This window comes from Gorilla gorilla, chromosome 2, assembly GCF_029281585.2.
Source record: "Gorilla gorilla gorilla isolate KB3781 chromosome 2, NHGRI_mGorGor1-v2.1_pri, whole genome shotgun sequence".
Lineage (NCBI taxonomy): Eukaryota > Metazoa > Chordata > Mammalia > Primates > Hominidae > Gorilla > Gorilla gorilla.
In genome coordinates, this window is record NC_086017.1 from 47018857 (window position 1) to 47039277 (window position 20421).

Consider the following 20421-nt stretch of genomic DNA (forward strand, 5'->3'; position numbering starts at 1 on the left):
TTTAATCTTCCCTCCCCCAATCCTACCATTCACAGTCTTGAACTACCTTTGCTGTTTTTATTTTTATACATAATGTCTATAGCACTGACACCAACATTTCCAGCCCATAGCCCATATAGCTTCTGGTAAGCCACCTTTCAAAAAGATAGTATATGAAAGTTAATTGGACAAAAGGAGAAACCTAAAGTCCTAAGAATGCAGCATAAGACCATAAATATATCCACCTCACATTCAGGTACTGCTAATGTTCACACATCAAATACTACGTTCAAAAAGTATTAGACCTCTTAGTACACGGCCTTAAGTTTTTAAAAATAACTGGCTGAGAAATGCATAACTCCAAAATTACATAGCAAACCACAAGGAAATTTAGGTCAGTGTTTAGGCCATCTACAGAGGACAAAAGTTGTCTAACAATTCAGCTTAATGGAGAAATTATTTTAAAAGCAAATAATTTGATGAAAACTTAGAACTCTCAATATTATTTGGGTAAAACAGAAAAAGTTTTATCTCAATTATATTTCTTTTAAATGAAATTAGTAGTGAGCCTTCAGACTTGTTTCCAGGAAAGTCTAAACATTTAAACTGTGTTAGATGTGCACTCACAGAGAGTAATGTACTAGAATCTCCTCTAGGATGTAAAACTTTTATTAATTTTTACATTTATACATTGACGTTTTTAAATACTGGGGGTTTTATTCTATCCCATAGTAACAAATTTTCAAAATCAACATAATGAAATTAAATACTGGAGTTATATCTTAAATTTGTTTAATGATACAAATGCCATAAAAATAAAATCAACCTGATTACTTTATATACATTCTGGTATATAGTTATTATCGGTTTAACTGCAGATTCCTTTTTTGTTTGCAGATTTGTTTTAAAGGCCCCCAAATGTTCAAATTTTGCTGGTTCTACCTTTAAGTTAAACAAATATATAATCAAATTTCCTACGGTCACATACAAATTTACAAATAACCGGCTTAATAACAACTGTGTGAAAATACACACTACGAACATTATAATGAAAAGCAAATGAAAAAGCCATAAATACAAGAAGAGGATTATTTTCACAGCCTTTGAGACTTAACTTTAAAGCTTTTATTGACTGACTCCCTGCACGATTCTTTACAAAATATTTATTTTAATTTTTATTTTGAGACAGAGTATCACTCTGTCACCCAGGCTGGAGTGCGGTGGCACGATCTCAGCTCACTGCAAACTCCGCCCACGGATTCAACTGATTCTCATGCCTCAGCCTCCCAAGTAGCTGGGATTACAGGCGTGAGCCACTACACCCGGCTAATTTTTGTATTTTTAGTACAGACAGGGGTTTTTGCCATGTTGGCCAGGTTGGTCTGGAACTCTGAACCTCAGGTGATCTGCTCGCCTCAGTGTCCCAAAGTGCTGGGATTACAGATGTGAGCCACCACTCCCGGCCTTTTCAAAATATTTAAAGAGAAAAAAACAAAGTACTATATCTCCAGGGAGAAGTATGATGAATTCACTATTAAAATTTTTCTACTGTAAAATCATTTATAAGCTGCCAATTATCTTAGATTTCTGTAAAGATCTGTTAATATTCTTTTTTTTTTTTTTTTTTTTTTGAGATGGAGTTTTGCTCTTGTTGCCTAGGCTGGAGTGCAATGGCGAATCTTGGCTCACTGCAACCTCCGCCTTCTAGGTTCAAGCAATTCTCCTGCTTCAGCCTCCCAAGTAACTGGGATTACAGGCATGCGCCACCACACCCGGCTAATTTTGTATTTTCAGTGGAGACAGGTTTCACCATGTTAGCCAGGCTGGTCTTGAACTCCCGACCTCGGGTGATCCACCCGCCTTGGCCTCCCAACGTGCTGGGATTACAGGTGTGAGCCACCGTGCCTGGCCAATATTCTTAAAAATCTAAAGTTTTATAACTAAAATATTCCTGATTTAGTAACCAGCTTAGTAACTTACTCTAAAAAGACAGTACATTACATTCACCAAGAAAAATAACCAGCCTGGAGAACATTCACCAAGAAAAATAGCCAGCCTGGAGTTTATATTTGTGAATATGAACATGTCAATAACTAGTATGCCAGAGCACACTCAGTTTATTAGAGTCTATTTTTATCATTTATACAGGTAGAAAGAAAATTACAGTCAGGGAAAACTAACAAATAGAGACTTTAACATGAAACATCATTTTACTGATTAAAAAAACTACATGGAAGTATACATACAGCATTGTAACCAAAATGCAATTGTACCCTAAAAGCTATTAAAATAAAAAAAATTTAAATAAAATAAAATGGAAAAAAAGAAAGTATACATACAGCATTATCAATGTGCAAAATAAAAGTGCTGCTTTAAGGTGTAAAGCATACTTTTTTAAGAGAGAAATTAGGGTCTTGGCATAATACAAGGGTTTTTAAGGAACAACTTCTCCTTCCTCCTGACTTATAACAATCCATGCAAAAAACAACCTGGGGCATTCTATAAAATGTTAATCAAAATGTCAAAGCATGATAATTCCTATACATATTCAGGGAACTTTTCAAATCAGTTGTTCAAATTTTCCACATAATAAAATTACAATTAATCATCCAAGCCCCAAAGCTATTTTGCATTTAATAAATTGTCATTTTTTAAGTTATGAAAGTAGGAAAAGTCTGAAAGTTAGAACCAAACAAATGTTATTCTACAAGATCAATCTTAATTATTTTGTGATACTTTTCCAAAATCAAAGGTCCTTCTATAGAAAAAGAGATTAGACCCATGTTAATAGATTAAAGTATTCATGATTTTAGAGTTGATTTACTTATGACAATAATTTGAAAGAAAGCATCATTTTCCAATGAAAGGTCTTTGCCAATATTTTATACTTCTTTTAAAAACGCGAAGAACTACATGAACATTGTCAGATTGTTTAGGCAACATTATTGAAGAAAGCTCACACATAAGCTTTGTATTGTGTAGACAAGTTAAAATACCAACCCTGTGACTGCCAACACTTCGACTGGACAATGCATCCTCAACACCCTGATAAAAATAAAAATAAACACAGTAAAAGTTTGTGAGTGATTACATTAAGCTAATGAGGAAAAGTATTAGAGGCAAGTGTATAGGTTATTACAAACCAGATAAGGACGATGGTGACTGGACCGGTGGGAATACCTGGCCCTTTCCGAATCTTCCTGGGAAAGGAGAAAGTACATGGAGAGTTAATCACTGAATAGACAGTTGTTTATCAGAACAACTGAGCAAAGAGCAGTCAGTTAACAGCACAGCAACAACTCCTGAGAGCAGGCAGGTTTGGATAACTTATCTTAGGGGCAGTCACATTCGTGTGTGTGTGTGTGTGTGTGTGTGTGTGTGTGTGTGTGTGTGTGTGTGTAAGTTTCAATATAGCAGTACTAGTTTTCTTTTCTTTCTTTTTTTTTTAATTATACTTTAAGTTCTATGGTACATGTGCACAAAGTGCAGGTTTGTAACATATGTATACATGTGCCATGTTGGTGTGCTGCACCCATTAACTCATTATTTACATTAGGTATATCTCCTAATGCTATCCCTCCCCCCTCCCCCCACCCCACAACAAGCCCTATGTGTGATGTTCCCCTTCCTGTGTCCAAGTGGTTCTCATTGTTCAATTCCCACCTATGAGTGAGAACACGCGGCGTTTGGTTTTTTCTCCTTACGACAGTTTGCTGAGAATGATGGTTTCCAGCTTCATCCATGTCCCTACAAAGGACATGAACTCATCCTTTTTTATGCCTGCATAGTATTCCATGGTGTGTATGTGTGGGGCGGTCACATTCTTTGGTTGGAAAGAAAGTAGAAATAATCTTGGCAATGTTCCTATTTTATCAGGCGTATGTATGTCAGACCACTTGGAATGGTCTGTATAAGACCAAGAGAGTTCAATATACCAAGATAAAAATGTGCAAGTATACTTAACAAAGAGAACTTGAGTTCAGCATTAAAAAACGACATTAATCTATTTTTTTCATTGTGATCATCAGTTTATGCAGGTAGGAAGAAGTGTTTACATTATCACTGATGTATTTTAAGACAGTACATGATTCTAAAAATACTTGGATTATAATTTTGCACTTACTGTAAAGATTTTTTTTCACCACTCTAACTAGAAAAGAACTAACTGAAACAGAGCCTGATTGTGTTGTTAATATGAGAAACTACTTATACCTAGAAGTAATTACATATATATTTTAGAGTTGGTCAAGTTATCTCGAATAATGCCATAAGCAGATTTTTTTTAAAAAATGATTGCAGCCTAACAGTTGACTAAATTAAATGTAATTCTAAACTTTTCCACATTTAGCTATTAGCAATGGAGCATTAAGGCCTGAGTCATGTGAGATAAAACGGCTAGTCCCTAAAACCTAATCATCTCAAACAGTGAGGAATTTCTGATCTTTCAGAATTTCAAGTCCAAAGTGTTAAAGTAATGTGTGCTGACTGAAAATCTATACATTACTGACCAACTGGGTTCATAGCTTATCAATGCTGTATTTTTGCAAAATGAATCAATGCCTCAAAACTCCCTGGTTGACATCTGCTGTGACTGATGCCCTTGACCAAATCTATGCTGAAGTCTGTTTATAAGCACTGCTATGATTCAATTTCTAATCAGGTATTCTGATCTTTAGGAATTCGTCACTGATTTACATTTGTTGTTGTTGTTGTTGTTGTTGTTCTTTGAGACGGAGTCTCACTCTGTCGCCCAGGCTGGAATGCAGTGGCGCGACCTCAGTTCATGGCAACCTCAGCCTCCTGGATTCGAGCGATTCTCGTGCTTTGGCCCCCTACTAAGTAGCTGGGACCACAGGCACCCACCACCACACCCGGCTACTTTTTGTTTTAGCAGAGATGGGGTTTCGCCATGTTGGCCAGGCTGGTCTCGAATTCCTGACCTCAAGGGATCTGCCCACCTCGGCCTTCCAAAGTGCTGTTATTACAGGCGTGAGCCACCATGCCTGGCCACTGATTTACATTTTTTGTTACGCAATAGGCACATGTAGTCTGCAAGAAGCCAAGAAAATTTCTTCCCTTTCTTTATCAACCACAAAAGTTTTGGGGGCATGTGTGTTAGCCTAGAAGGGCAGGTACAGCTTAGTAAGTGGTAATCAGTTCTAGGCTACTTAGTTTGGTTAGTTCAAAAAGCCTTTACTATAAGGTGAGTTAACTCAACATGCCTCTTCCAATATTATTTGGGGTACTAGGGTAAATATACTGTTTAATGTCTAATCTTCCCTTTATTCTAGCCTTTTTTCCATTCCATCTATCACACAGAGCATTTTCAAAAATCTCACCTAAAGAGCATATCCCATTAAAGATGCAGCAAAGACAGATGAAGTCATACTTTTAATTATGCCCCTTATATTAATAAAAATAATTATAAATTAAAATACCTTATTAAGTATTGATACATAGTACCTCTATATTTAAACAACTTTTCTTGCTCCATTTGAAAAATTGGCCTAAAAAGACTTCTGAAAACTACAGAATAAAATATAAACCCCCATACAGGTCAGTTAATTTGGACAGAGAGTATAGTTTATTCCACAGTCACAAACTATACCTTAAATAAGCACTGCCCAATACAACTTTCTCTGACCACGGAAATATTCTATATTTGTGCTAATGTAGTACCCACTAGCCACACGTGGCTACTGAGCACTTGAAATGCAACTGAGAAACCAAATTTTAAATTTTACTTAATTTTAGTCAATTTAAATTTAAATTTAATTTCCTACATGGGGCTACCATACTTGATAGCACTTCTCTAAACCTATTTGACAAATATGTTTACGTAAAACTGTAAGGCAAGCTCAAGGCAAATTTTAATTATACCAAAAACGTTCAAAACACATATTCTACTAAGAGCCTGCCAAGTAGGACCACTCTCATATAGAAACGCAAAACATTTGGGTCATTTTTAATTACTTCTACCTTGAATACTTTTGCACAGTGGCAAACATGAGGGAAACAGACCCTGGTAGCAATGATATAAAGTGACCCTGGTAGCAATTCTATTTTTAAGAGCTAGAAGAGTCCTTAGAGATCATCTAGTCTGACCCCTTCATTTTGCAGTAAGAAAGTTGCAGCACAGAAGGATTAAGTAAGACTCTATGAGATCATAAAGCTGAGACCAGCATTTAGATGTTTTTATTCACCAGACAACTGAACTGTAAAGGTAACATCCTATACTGGCTAAATTTCCACCAATTACATAAGAAAAAAAGAAAGAAAGAAAATGGCAAGGTATTCTGGTTTTTACTCAGAGATTCTTCCTTCTCTGGAAGAACAAAAAGCTTCATTTGCCAGGTATTTCTAGAGCACTATTTATATTGCCAGTAGGTTTCTCTTGAAGAAATTATACCAGTGGACAAAGATAATAGATTACAGCAAACTGTGTTCTTAGGTGCCAGTTACAAGGTGTATCCCTCTATTCCACAGTGAGGAAAATAATACATCGTCATTATCCCAAAAGTCCTTATTAGCACTAAAGCACTAAAGACTGGACACACAGTACAATGCCTTAAAAAAAAGACATGTATTTGTTCAAAATGCTGTTTTGATACATTTAATGAAAATGAAATATACTCTTTGTTTTTAAACGTTCACCTGAAGGGAGGATGAATGGTTCTATTAAAAGAAAACCACAGTCCCATGAATATACCTGGCCATCTTTTCTGTCAACAAATAGTATTTGTTACTAAGTTGACGCTAAAGTCATTCCTTCAGTTTCAAATTAGAAGGAACTTCAAAAACCGTATTTACTCTTCAAGACACGCATTTACTCTTTCAGAATCACCACTGATTAAGAAAGACACCCAGTTTAAAAATAGAATCATTGGGTTCATGGAAAGTTGACTAAACTAACACTAATGGGAGGCCCAAGAAGGTGTGGGTCCTTTTCTTCCTGGTCCTTTCACCTTCCAGCACATTACCAGGTGTGGCACTCTCTCATACCTTCAAATACTGGTTCTGCCAATGACTATGCAAGTTATTTACTTAACCAATTCTTTATAAACATATCTATAAAATTGAGACAGTAATACTGTCTTATAATGTGAAATAAAAACCTATGTAAAAAGCCCTAGCACAGTGCTGATATACAGTATGCACTCAAAGTTGGACTCATTTCTGAGCTTCCTTCCTTTTCATTCCCTATTCATGTCCCAACATCACACTCCCACCCAAAAAAAGGTATTATAATTAGGAGAAATTACAAATATAGGAAAATTTCCTTCCTTCTAGTAACTGACAATCCTATTGTGGATTGTGTGTGTATGCATCATTTATTTTACTATAAACATTAGCCATTTATATTTTGTATTGTAACTATTACATGCCAACTTCTGCTTATGGGCTCACAGATAAAGCAGCCAGAGAGACAAAGATAAATGAGCGGAAGAATCAGTTTAATTTTTTTCTTTTTTTCTTTTTCTTTTTATTTATTTTGTTTACCTTCAACCAACTCACACCAAAGAATCAGTTTTTTGTTGTTGTTGTTGTTGTTTGTTTGTTTGTTTGTTTGAGACAGAGTCTCACTCTGTTGCCCGGGCTGGAGTGCAGTGGCACAGTCTTGGCTTACTGCAACCTCCGCCTCCCAGGTTCAAGCGATTCTCCTGCCTCAGCCTCCCTGAGTAGCTGGGATTACAGGCACCCGCCAGCGTGCCTGGCTAATTTTTGTATTTTTGGTAGAGACGGGGTTTCACCATGTTGGCCAGGCTGGTCTCAAACTCCTGACCTCAGGTAATCCACCTGCCTCGGCCTCCCAAAGTGCTGGGATTACAGGCATGGGCCACTATGCCCAGACCCAAAGAATCAGTTTTAACAGGGTAAAAGCAAGTGTCAGAACGGGTTAGAAGTGATAATTATTCCCATCTGAAAAGAAATGCCACTTTCTCTGCAGGTCCAAGTCCTGCCCATAAATCAAGACTTGGATTAGTCACTACCTGAATTTTAAAACTCTAGCCCAAAGGTCACCCCTTTCAATGAAAATCTAGCGTACTCACTGCCTAAACTATACACATTTCACAGAGGTTTAAAAAAAAAAAAAAAAGATTTGGCTGGGCGAGGTGGCTCACACCTGTAATCCCAGCACTTTGAGGAGGTTGCAGTGAGCTGAGATTGTGCCACTGCACTCCAGCCTGGGCAACAAGCGCGAAACTCCATCTCAAAAAAAAAGAAAGAAAGAAAGTTGCTTGTTTAGCAGCAATCAGACAGTGGTTCTCAACCCTTTAGGAATTACAGACTACTTTGAGAATCTGACAATAAAAATACCTGTGGGCATTTCCCATAAAAATAATTACATTTGAAAGTCTGCAGTAGAATTTAAGGCTTCATATCCCTCTCCCAAGCCTAGTCATATACCAAGTTAAGAAGCCCTGTAATAGGAGACAGTGGGGAACTTACCAAGCATAAAAAAAAGTTCAAATTTAGGAATGATTCACATTATCTAACATTTTACTGATTCACAAGTTGTTTTTATAGCTAACAAATTTGAGAGTAGTGGTAGAGAACTTAAAAAGGACCTGAAGGAGTTGATATAATAAGAGTAATTTTCAGAGGAAATGAAAAGAATTACTTGGGTCATCTTTCAATGAAGACCATGTGGACTTATTTTTTTTTTAAAACAGGGGAGAGAGAAGCGGGGAAGAAAAGAACAAACCCATAAAAAGAAAACACACATTCATTTTCTCACTCTTTCTTGATCAGGAGCATTCATGAGATGAAGGTGAGGATACTGACTACAACATAAAATGGCAGGACTCCAAGTATACCTCTGGTCCACTATAGACAGAATAGACACTCTGACCTTTAGGTTCACACAGGCCAAACACTCCTACTTTGCAAACTATTCGTTAATGTTTTACTTCAAGACTGCATTATTTCAGCAATTGATCACAACATGCAGGACAGGCAATACTGGCCTACCAGCCACTTCTGAATCTGTCCCCACTTCCGATCAAAGGAATGAAGAGAGTACTAGAAATGCAAAAATTTCATAAACCAAATAGTTTCTAACATATTGCATTCTCCAAAAACCTTAAATTAATCATACACATTTTCCCTAAAGAACAATGATAGCTGACTCAAAGTTACACATTCAAAATACAGAAAATTAGTAAGCTAAATATGTTCAATAGTAAGAGATGCATGTTTCCCTGTAGTTTAGAGAACCGTAAATAGAACTTACATTTAATAACTGTCTCATTCACTTATTTATTTATTTATTTATTTTGAGACAGGATCTCACTTAGTTGCCCAGGCTGGAATGCAGTGGTGCCATCATAGCTCACTACAACTTCAAACTCCCAGGCTCAAGTGATCCTCCACTTCAGCTTATCCACTTATTATTATATTTAGTATAATTTTAGGAGTAAAAAGACAACGGATTGCAACACTTCCTCTTCAAGAACCGCATTCCATACTTGAAACTATACATGAGGTTAAAAGAAAATTCGCAACATGTCAATTGTTAGTGTTTTTCTTGAGCTGTGACAATATAAAATATTTACATTGCTTTTTAACCTGCTCACAGAAAATTCACCACCAAAATCAAAAGAAAGTGTTTAATACTGTCCCATAGGCTTTTGCCCCTTCATACCACTACAACATCAAAAATATTTTTTATGGGAATTTTCAGGACCAAGTCAATGTCAGAAAAGTAAAAGCATATTTATTTCATTTTAATCAGCCCAATTTCCATATGCCTATTCTTAAAAATTTTTTTCTTGTTTTCCTTTCTGATAAAATTATACTGAAAGTTTGTAAATTATAGAAAAGTACAGAAAGAAAGTAAAACCAACAATAATTCCACCATAGACAAACTGCAGTATTAATAATCACTTCTTTCTAGTAGTTTTTTGATGCTATATATGGGTACTGGTTTTTGTAATAAAAAATTGGGGTCCTACAAATTTTATTGTTTTGGTTTGCTTTTATCTCATATTCTTACATATTTTCCTCTATTATTAAATATGTTTTAAAATTGTAAGTCTGAATGACTTTACAGTGTTTTACTATATAGATATCATAATATAATTAATCAAAATTTTAGGACAATTAAAGCTATACTACACTTTGTCATTGCTAAAGCTACCTTAGCTAATGTAAGTAAAGCACTCATAATACTAGTAACTTATAACAATGGACACGATAATAGCTATAAATGTGCTTGTTGTTACTACTTAAAACAAATATCACATTTAATTTGCTGGCACAGAATGGCTTGATAAAATACATACATCAGTTTATACTATTTTCAATGTTTCAAAGGAAACCAGATTCACATCAGAATAAACTAGCCAAGTACTGATTTTGGGGGAGACAAATATGAAATTAGGGTTATTCCCTCAAATTACCTCTTTTTGTTGCCGTTCCAGTTCTCTCATGCGTATATCTCTTGCTTCTGCCCGGGCAGCCCGTTTTGCTGCCAGCCTTGCCTCTGCCTGAAAAGTAATATAAAACTCAGCTTTATACAACAAAAACAAAAACAACCTGTACACCAGATTTGAAAATAAAGAACAAACGGGACATTACCATGCAAAAGGGGTGGGCAGGACAAGATATTATCTGTCAGCAAGCAAGTTTGATTGATTGTTTTAATCAACTCTTATAAACTTATTTCTTTCTCTAGTTCATAAGTCTTTCCTCAAATCCGGGCCTTTACCTTTAACTTCTTGTTTGATTACACACTCAACACATTTCATACAGTTTGTTATATGCCTCTAAAACTTACTCTTTTTCCAGAATTTTTTCCCCGTTGATTCAATCATATAAACTAGAAACTTCAGAGCCAACCTCTCTTTCATTTTGGACACTGCCAATAATCAGTCTCCAAGTACTGACAATTCTCTACCACTGAGTCTCTATCAAACCCATCTCAGCTTTCTTTATTCTCACTGTTCCTGCTCATTTCAGGAACTCTTCATCTCCCCACTCCCCACCTCTGTTTTAAAATTGAGACAGAATTCACATATCATCAAATTCACTATTTAAATGTATACAATTCCGACTGGATGCAGTGGCTCAGGCCTGTAATCCCAGCACTTTGGGAGGCCAAGGCAGGAGGATCATATGAGGCCAAGAGTTTGAGACCAGCTTAGGCAACATGATGAAACCCTGTCTCTACTAAAAATAAAAAAAATAGCCAGGTGTGGTGGTGCACACTTGTAATCCCAGCTACTTGGGTGGCTGAGACAGGAAAATTACTTGAACCTGGAAGGTATAGGCTGCAGTGAGCTGAGATCATGCCACTGCACTGCAGCCTAGATGACAGAGTGAGACGCTGTCTCAAAAATAAATAAATAAATGTATACAATTCTGTAGTTTTTAGTATACTCACAGGATGTGCAATCATCATGACTAATTCAGAACATTCTCACACCCCAAAATGAAACCTGGTACCCATTAGTAGTCATTTCCCATTAACCCTTTCTCCCAGCTCCTGGCAACCACTAATCTACTTTGTGTGTCCACGCATTCGCCTATTCTGGAAATTTCATATACATGGAATCATACCATAGGAATTCTTCATCTCTTGCTTACAGTTACCTCCAAATCCATCTGCCTACTTCCAGAATCTGCCTTATAATTTATCTTCTACATGGTTATATGATGGACAAATCAGCCTTTCAAAATGTATTATTTCTGATCACGTCATTCCACTGCGTAAAATCCTCCACCAACTCCTTATTACTTATGGTTAAAGCAAAAATTCCACAGAACAGCACAAAGGGAGGAACAGAAAGAAGAAAGGTAAAACTGAAATAAGGCTCCTCACAGTCAGGTCCCCACCTTACTTCCAAGTCCAGTAGTTCCCCCCTTATCTGTGGTTTCAGTTACCCATGGTTAACCAAGGTACAAAAATATTAAGTGGAAAATTCCAGAAATAAACAATTCATAAGTTTTAAATTGTACGCCATTCTGAGTAGTATGATAAAATCTCTCAGGATGTCAATCATCCCTTTGTCGAGCATATCCATCCTGTCTATGCTACCCATTTGTTAGCTGTCTCAGTTATCAAATCACAGTGATTGTGTTGGAGTAATCCTCATTTTATTTAATAATGGCCCCGAAGAGCAAGAGTAATTCTGACAATTCAGGTATGCCAAAGAGAAGCCATAGAGTGCTTCCTTTAAGTGAAAAGGTGAACGTTCTACCTTAATAGAAAAAAAGAATCATGCACTGAGGTTGCTAAGATCTATGGTAAGAACAAACCTTCTATCCACGAAATTGTGAAGAAGGAAAAAGAAATTTGTGCTAGTTTTGCTGCCGCACCTCAAACGGCAAAAGTTACAGCCACAGTGCATGATAGTTAAGATGGAAAAGGCTAATTACATTTGTAGGTGGAAAACATGAACAGAAATGTGTTCCGATTGATGGCAATCAGGTTGGCTACTATCCACAGTTTCAGGCATCTGCTGAGGGGCTTGGAATGTATCTCCCATGGATTGGAGAGGTGGGGACTACTCTACTTGCTCCACGTGTACTGGATGCATCCCATCTCTCTCCATTCCTGGACTCTATTGTGTTCTGTTACGCCTCTCTTCACAAACTGTTTGGCAGGAGCTGTTCTCCTTTCTCTTATTCAGTAAAATATTACCTTCTATGAAGATTCTCCCCAGTCCCTCTTTCATAAAGTAAGGCTCTATACCCATGTCTCTATTGCGGCTTTATTATGTTGTATTAAAATTCCATGCTTCTCTCACCCCACAACTTTTATGCCTCAAGGTCTGCTAAAAAAAACAAATGAATTGCAGGGCATAGGTCACAGTATCAAGGAAATGAGATAAGGAAATAGCTTAATGTGCCACATGAAACTTAGAAATCTTCTGTCTGCTTTCTATATGGTAGTGGAATGGTTTCCTCTGTCCTTGGTCACATCCTAACTCTGATTCAGACTATCCCCTCTGATAACTATAGTTGTTGTCTTCCCATGTTGTTATATTCGTGCCCAAGTCTCATAATAAGAATAAACTCAACCAATGTTTAAAAGGATCTACTACATTAAGCAATTATGCTAGGTGCTGAAAATACAGAGTAAAATATGACATCTCTGCCCTAAAGCAGCTCACAAAGTTGAAGAATACAGAGACACAACGCTTATGGGAAGGAAGCATGTAGGAGGGAGAAATTAGTTTTGCCTGGCAAAGTCACAGCAGGCTTCTAAGAAGCAGAGAGAGTTAAATAGTTAACTGCTACTCAACTATTCCAATTGTGGCAATTTCCCAGTCTGTGTAACTGATCTTTTAATAGAAAAACCCCGCAAAGTAAATTGTAATCTACCAACCGTAAGCTGTAACCACTAACAATCTAGAGAAATTAGTTTTCTCCCATGAATTTTACACTGGCCTCCGTCTTTTCAAAACCTATGCTCTGCTTCAAGTTATCTGCCTTCTTCACCCCTCTATGAGTAGACACTAGTTTCTTATTAGAGTTTTTTTTTTTTTAATAGGAAACACTTCAAGGCTTTTAAGCTTAAGTAGATAGCAAATATATTTTAAAATCACAAAGCATCAAAACTTTGAAACCTTTTTAAGAAAGCCCTATCAATGTGTAGGAATTTTCATTTACATGTATATTAGCTTTGTACCTGAAGCCTCCTTTAGAAATTTAATTCAAGAATGCTAATTTTATCCTTCTAAGATTTGTCTGTGGCCAATTCTGTACAATCTATATATACTAAAATGAGACTTCCTTCATAAAACCCAACTTAGAGATAATTAAAATCTATTCTTTAATAAGACATTTTTAACTACAAAAAGGAAAGGAACAGAAAGAACATGGGCTTCAGAGACACACAAACACCCTTCCCTTTGTTACTTAGCCAACTCAGATGTTACCTCCCTTGGAGACTGTGTTGAAGAGAGGCCACTAAAACCACATGCTTTAAAAGAAATAAACAGGATTTAAAACTACTTTATCTGGTTCTTTCTATACATTATTACTAGATGCTTGAAGCAACATGGATAAGCAGGAGTAGCAAGGAGCCAACACTGATTCCAACCTACTAGACGAAATATATGCTCTATAACTTATTGTGATATATTTTAAAATTATTTTTGAATAGACAATTATGGGTACATAAAACATACTTCTAGGTAGTTAACACTAGCATTTTCACCTCAGAATACAATCATATAAAGAGCTGCTACAGATTCATTTTAATATACACCTCATACATACAAAATAAATGGGATATAACAATAAAGGACAACCAAGATTTAACTAAATTCACAGTAAAGGCTGGGCGTGGTGGCTCACACCTGTAATCTCAGCACTTTGGGAGGACAAGGCAGGCAGATCACTTGAGGCCAGGAGTTCAAGACCAGCCTGGTCAACATGGCGAAATCCCGTCTCTACTAAAAATGGAAAAAATTAGCTGGGCGTGGTGGTGCATGCCTGTAATCCCAGCTACTCCAGAGGCTGAGGCATGAGAATCACTTGAACCCTGGAGGCAGAGGTTACAGTGAGCCAAGATTGCACTACTGCACTCCAGCCTGGGCAACAGAGTGAAACTCTGTCTCAAAAAACAAACAAACAAAACAAAATAAAGTTGGCTAAAACACACAATTACCATTTGATCCAATAATTCCACCTATGGGTATATATACAAAAGAACTGGAAAGCAGAGACAACATATATTTATATACCAATGTTCATAGCAGCATTATTCACAATAGTCAAAATGCAGAAACAACCCAAATATCTAACAATGGATGAATGGATAGACAAATTATGGCATATACATACTTTGGATCATTCAGCCTTAAAAAGAAAATTTTGATACATGCTGCAACATGGATGAATCTTGAAGACATTATACTAAATGAAATAAGCCAGACACAAAGGAGTAATATTGTATACTTCCACTTAGTGAGAAACCTAAAGTAGTCAAATTCATACAGACAGAAAGCAGAATAGTGGTTGCCAGGGACTGAGGGTAGGGGGAAATGGGACTTATATTTAATGGGTACAGAGTTCCAGTACTGGATGATGACAGAGTTCTTAAGGATAGTGGTGATGGCTGCATGACAATGCAAATGGATGTAATGCCACTAAACTATATACTTAAATATAGTTACCATGATAAATTTCATGTTACATATATTTTACCAAAAGAAGTTGGCTAATTTAAAAGTCAGAATAAGATATAAACTAGAAGTATTCAGAAGCCTAAATTATTTAAATACTTTCAGAGTCTTTTGGCTGATATGACCCCAACTGTTATAATAAAGTTAATATAAAAATTCAGAAAAATTCAGAAAAATTCAGGAGTTCAACACCAGCCTGGCCAATACGGTGAAACCCCATCTCTACTAAAAATACAAAAATTAGCCAGGCATGGTAGCGCTTGCCTGTAGTCCCAGCTACTTGGGAGGCTGAGGCAGAAGAATCGCTTGAACCTGGGAGACGAAGGTTGCAGTGAGCCGAGATGGCACCACTGCACTCTAGCCTGGGCAGCAGAGCAAGACTCTGTATCAAAAAAAAAAAAAAAAAAAAGACAGTGAAAATCATGGGCTTTGATCACTCCCAGAACAAATGCATTAGGTTGTATTTAAACTCACAGAACTTTTAAATTTGTAGAATATTCACTGTATCACTCAACGAATAATTAGGAATCATATAATGGGCACTAAGAAAGAACTTCTCGGCCTGGCGGTGGCCTGCTCCAGTTCGAGCTGGTACCTCACTGCCTCTCGCAAGAATTTGTGGATTTGGGGGTGGAACCCCATTCGGAAGAGCACAAAAAACTGCTCTTAAGTCATTGCAGAGCTACAGCTCTGGTTAGCCAGCCACAAAGTTGTCATGAGAGTCGTCTCCACGATACCAAGAGCTTGTGTCTGGCAGAGCCGGTGTGAAATGAGACAATGCTGTCCCACCTCCGGGACAACCAGGAGTTTCGGCCAGACTTTTGAGCACATACCGAGAGAGTGAGGAGCCAGATGACAAGCACATACTATGGCACTAAGACAGATTAATAAGGAACTTAGTGATTTGGCCCATGACCCTCCAGCACAATGTTCTGCAGGTCCAGTTGAGGATGGTATGTTTCATTGGCAAGCCACAATTATGGGACCTAATGACAGCCCATATCAAAGCGGTGTATTCTTTTTGACAATTCATTTTCCTACAGACTGCTCCTTCAAACCACCTAAGGTTGCATGTACAACAAGGATTTATCATCCAACTATTAACAGTAATGGCAGCATTTGTCTCGATATTCTAAGATCACAGTGGTTGCCTGCTTTAAAACTATTTCTAAAGTTCTTTTATCCATTTGTTCACTGCTATGTGATCCAAACCCAGATGACCCCCTAGTGCCAGAGAGCACATGGATCCATAAAATAGACAGACGTAAAAGTACAACAGAGGTATTTTTTTGGTGGAGACGGGGTTTCGCTGTGTCGGCCGGGCTGGTCTCCAGCTCCTAACCACGAGTGATCTGCCAGCCTCGGCCTCCCGAGGTGCCGGGATTGCAGACGGAGTCTCGTTAACTCGGTGCTCAATGGCGCCCATGCTGGAGTGCAGTGGCGTGATCTCGGCTCGCTACAACCACCTCCCAGCCGCCTGCCTTGGCCTCCCAAAGAGCCGAGATTGCAGCCTCTGCCCGGCCGCCCCCCCGTCTGGGAAGCGAGGAGCGTCTCCGCCTGGCCGCCCATTGTCTGGGATGTGAGGAGCCCCTCTGCCTGGCTGCCCAGTCTGGCAAGTGAGGAGCGTCTCTGCCCGGCCGCCATCCCATCTAGGAAGTAAGGAGTGCCTCTTCCCGGCCGCCATCCCATCTAGGAAGTGAGGAACGTCTCTGCCCGGCCGCCCATCGTCTGAGATGTGGGGAGCACCTCTGCCCTGCCGCCCCGTCCGGGATGTGAGGAGCGTCTCTGCCCGGCCGCCCCGTCTGAGAAGTGAGGAGACCCTCTGCCTGGCAACCGCCCCGTCTGAGAAGTGAGCAGCCCCTCCGCCCAGCAGCCACCCCGTCTGGGAAGTGAGGAGCGTCTCCGCCCGGCAGCCACCTCGTCGGGGAGGGAGGTGGGGGGGTCAGCCCCCCACCCGGCCAGCCACCCCGTCCGGGAGGGAGGTGGGGGGATCAGCCCCCCGCCCGGCCAGCCGCCCTGTCCGGGAGGGAGGTGGGGGGGTTACCCCCCCCGCCTGGCCAGCCGCCCCCATTCGGGAGGTGAGGGGCGCCTCTGCCTGGCCGCCCCTACTGGGAAGTGAGGAGCCACTCTGCCCGGCCAGCCGCCCCGTCCGGGAGGGAGGTGGGGGGGTCAGCCCCCCGCCCGGCCAGCCGCCCCGTCCGGGAGGGAGGTGGGGGGGTCAGCCCCCTGCCCGGCCAGCCACCCCATCCGGGAGGGAGGTGGGGGGGTTACCCCCCCGCCTGGCCAGCCGCCCCCGTCCGGGAGGTGAGGGGCGCCTCTGCCCGGCCGCCCCTTCTGGGAAGTGAGGAGCCCCTCTGCCCGGCCAGCCGCCCCGTCCGGGAGGGAGGTGGGGGGATCAGCCCCCCACCTGGCCAGCCGCCCCGTCCGGGAGGGAGGTGGGGGTGTCAGCCCCCCGCCCGGCCAGCTGCCCCATCTGGGAGGGAGGTGGGGAGGTTAGCCCCCCGCCTGGCCAGCCGCCCCGTCCGGGAGGTGAGGGGCGCCTCTGCCCGGCCGCCCCTACTGGGAAGTGAGGAGCCCCTCTGCCCGGCCAGCCGCCCCGTCCGGGAGGGAGGTGGGGGGGTCAGCCCCCCGCCCGGCCAGCCGCCCCGTCGGGGAAGTGAGGGGCGCCTCTGCCCGGCCACCCCTACTGGGAAGTGAGGAGCCCCTCTGCCCGGCCAGCCGCCCCGTCCGGGAGGGAGGTGGGGGGTCAGCCCCCCGCCCGGCCAGCCGCCCCGTCTGGGTGGGAGGTGGAGGGGTCAGCCCTCCCGCCCGGCCAGCCGCCCTGTCCGGGAGGGAGGTGGGGGGGTCAGCCCCCCGCCCGGCCAGCCAACCCGTCCAGGAGGGAGGTGGGGGGGGTCAGCCCCCCACCCGGCCAGCCACCCCGTCCGGGAGGTGAGGGGCGCCTCTGCCCGGCCGCCCCTACTGGGAAGGGAGGAGCCCCTCTGCCCGGCCACCACCCCGTCTGGGAGGTGTACCCAACAGCTCATTGAGAATGGGCCATGAAGACAATGGCAGTTTTGTGGAATAGAAAGGGGAGAAAGGTGGGGAAAAGATTGGGAAATCGGATGGTTGCCGTGTCTGTGTAGAAAGAGGTAGACATGGGAGACTTCATTTTGTTCTGTACTAAGAAAAATTCTTCTGCCTTGGGATCCTGTTGATCTGTGACCTTACCCCCAACCCTGTGTTCTCTGAAACATGTGCTGTATCCACTCAGGGTTGAATGGATTAAGGGCGGTGCAAGATGTGCTGTTAACCAGATGCTTGAAGGCAGCATGCTCGTTAAGAGTCATCACCACTCCCTAATCTCAAGTACCCAGGGACACAAACACTGCGGAAGGCCGCAAGGTCCTCTGCCTAGGAAAACCAGAGAACTTTGTTCACTTGTTTATCTGCTGACCTTCCCTCCACTATTGTCCTGTGACCCTGCCAAATCCCCCTCTGCCAGAAACACCTAAGAATGATCAATAAAAAAGAAAAAAGAAAAAAAGAAAAAAAAAAAAGTACAACAGAATATCTCGGGAATGGACTCAGAAGAATGCCATATGATGCTACCTTAAAGTCAGAATAACCTGCATTATAGCTGGAATAAACTTTAAATTACTGTTTAAAAAAAAAAAAGGCTGGGCACGGTGGCTCACACCTGTAATCCTAGCACTTTGGGAGTCCAAGGCGGGCTGATCACTAGGTCAGGAGTTCAAGACCAGCCTGGCCAATATGGTGAAACCCTGTCTCTACTAAAAATACACAAATTAGCTGGGCATGGTGGCGTGAACCTGTAATCCCAGCTACTCGCGAGCCTGAGGCAGGAGAATCGCTTGACCCAGGAGGCGGAGGCTGCAGTGAGCCGAGATTATGCCACTGCACTCCAGCCTGGGCAACAGAGCAAGACTCAGTCTCAAAAAAAAAAAAAAAAAAAGAACTTCCAGGAAAAGAGAACTAAACATGTACTATGGTTTATGTATTTCTACATTAGATACTTCCTTTACCATCAGAATTTTGTATTATGTTCTTTTGGAATTTGAGAAAAGTAGATGAGATACAATAAAAATATAAATAATTTTAAAATGAGCAAAGGATTTAAATAGACATTTCTCCAAAGAAGATATAAAAATGACCAATAAGTACATAAAAAGATGCTCAACATCATTAGTCATTAAAGAAATGTAAATTAAAACCATATTGAGATACTTGATATCCACTAGGATTGCTATAATAAAAAATGTTTTTCAACTGAAAATAACTAAAATTGGCAAGGATGTGGAGAAATTAGAACCCTCATATATTACAGGGGTAAATGTAAAATGGCACAATTGCTGTGTGAACTGCTGAGGCAGTTCCTCAAAAGTTAAACACAGTGATACCATCCATCCACCTCTAAATATGTACCTAAGAGAAACGAGAACATATATCCACACAAAAACCTGTAAATGAATGTTCATAGCAGCATTATTGACAATAGCCAAAAAGTAGAAATAACCCAAATATCCATCAACTGATGAATGAATAAACCAGCGAGATTATCCATACAACGGAATATTATTCAGCCTTAAAAAGAAATGGAACACTGGTACAGGATGCAACATGAATGAACCTTGAAAACATTTTGCTAAGTCAAAGAAGCCAGACACAAAAGGTCACATATTGCTTGATTCGATTTATATGAAATGTCCAGAATAGGCAAAAACGTAAAGACAGAAAGTAGATTACTGGTTGCCAGGGGCTGGGGAAGGGGAAGATGAGGAGTGACTGCTAAGTGGTATGAGGTTTCTTTTTGGGCTGATGAAATGTTATGTAATTAGGTAGGTGACAGTTGCACATCTTTGTGAATATATTAAAAACCACTGAATATTTTTAAATGGTGAATAGTTTTGATGGTATGTGAATTATATCTCAATTTAAATTTTTTAAATAGATGAGACTGAATGCATCAAAAATGCCTAAGCTAAATAAATACTAAAATATATAAAATTCTAATATATAAAATTTAATATATAAAATGGGATAAAGGGGAGCTTATAACCTATTAATAACAAGTTTGGAAAATGCTAAGTTAAACATTTTTTAAAATCAGAGTCCTTAATAATATGCATTATGAATCTCAAAGAAGAGGATAGAATATATAGTATTTCTCAGACTTGACCACATTACTAAATAAACCCTAAATGATACTTCAAGGGTCATGCTCCAAGAAACACAGTTTGGGAAATAATGATTAAGTAATATATCAGGATCCAATTACAACTGTACTAAATCTTACCTTTGCTCT

At 40.2% G+C, this 20421-nt stretch overlaps 1 protein-coding gene across 46 annotated transcripts in view; it reads right to left on the reverse strand.

Annotated features, from left to right (window-relative positions):
- LRRFIP2 (LRR binding FLII interacting protein 2) overlaps positions 1–20421 on the reverse strand; it is a 125824-nt gene that overhangs the window by 65837 nt on the left and 39566 nt on the right. For 23 of the 46 annotated variants that reach the window (XM_031009633.3, XM_063703695.1, XM_055381245.2 and 20 more), the window contains 3 exons: positions 10383–10469; positions 3123–3179; positions 2980–3024 (listed from right to left, as the gene is read on the reverse strand). In XM_031009633.3, coding sequence (XP_030865493.1) covers positions 2980–3024; positions 3123–3179; positions 10383–10469 — 189 coding nt within the window. The remainder of the gene's footprint in view (positions 1–2979; positions 3025–3122; positions 3180–10382; positions 10470–20421) is intronic. The other 23 variants (XM_004033828.5, XM_055381259.2, XM_004033827.5 and 20 more) reach the window with 2 other exon arrangements.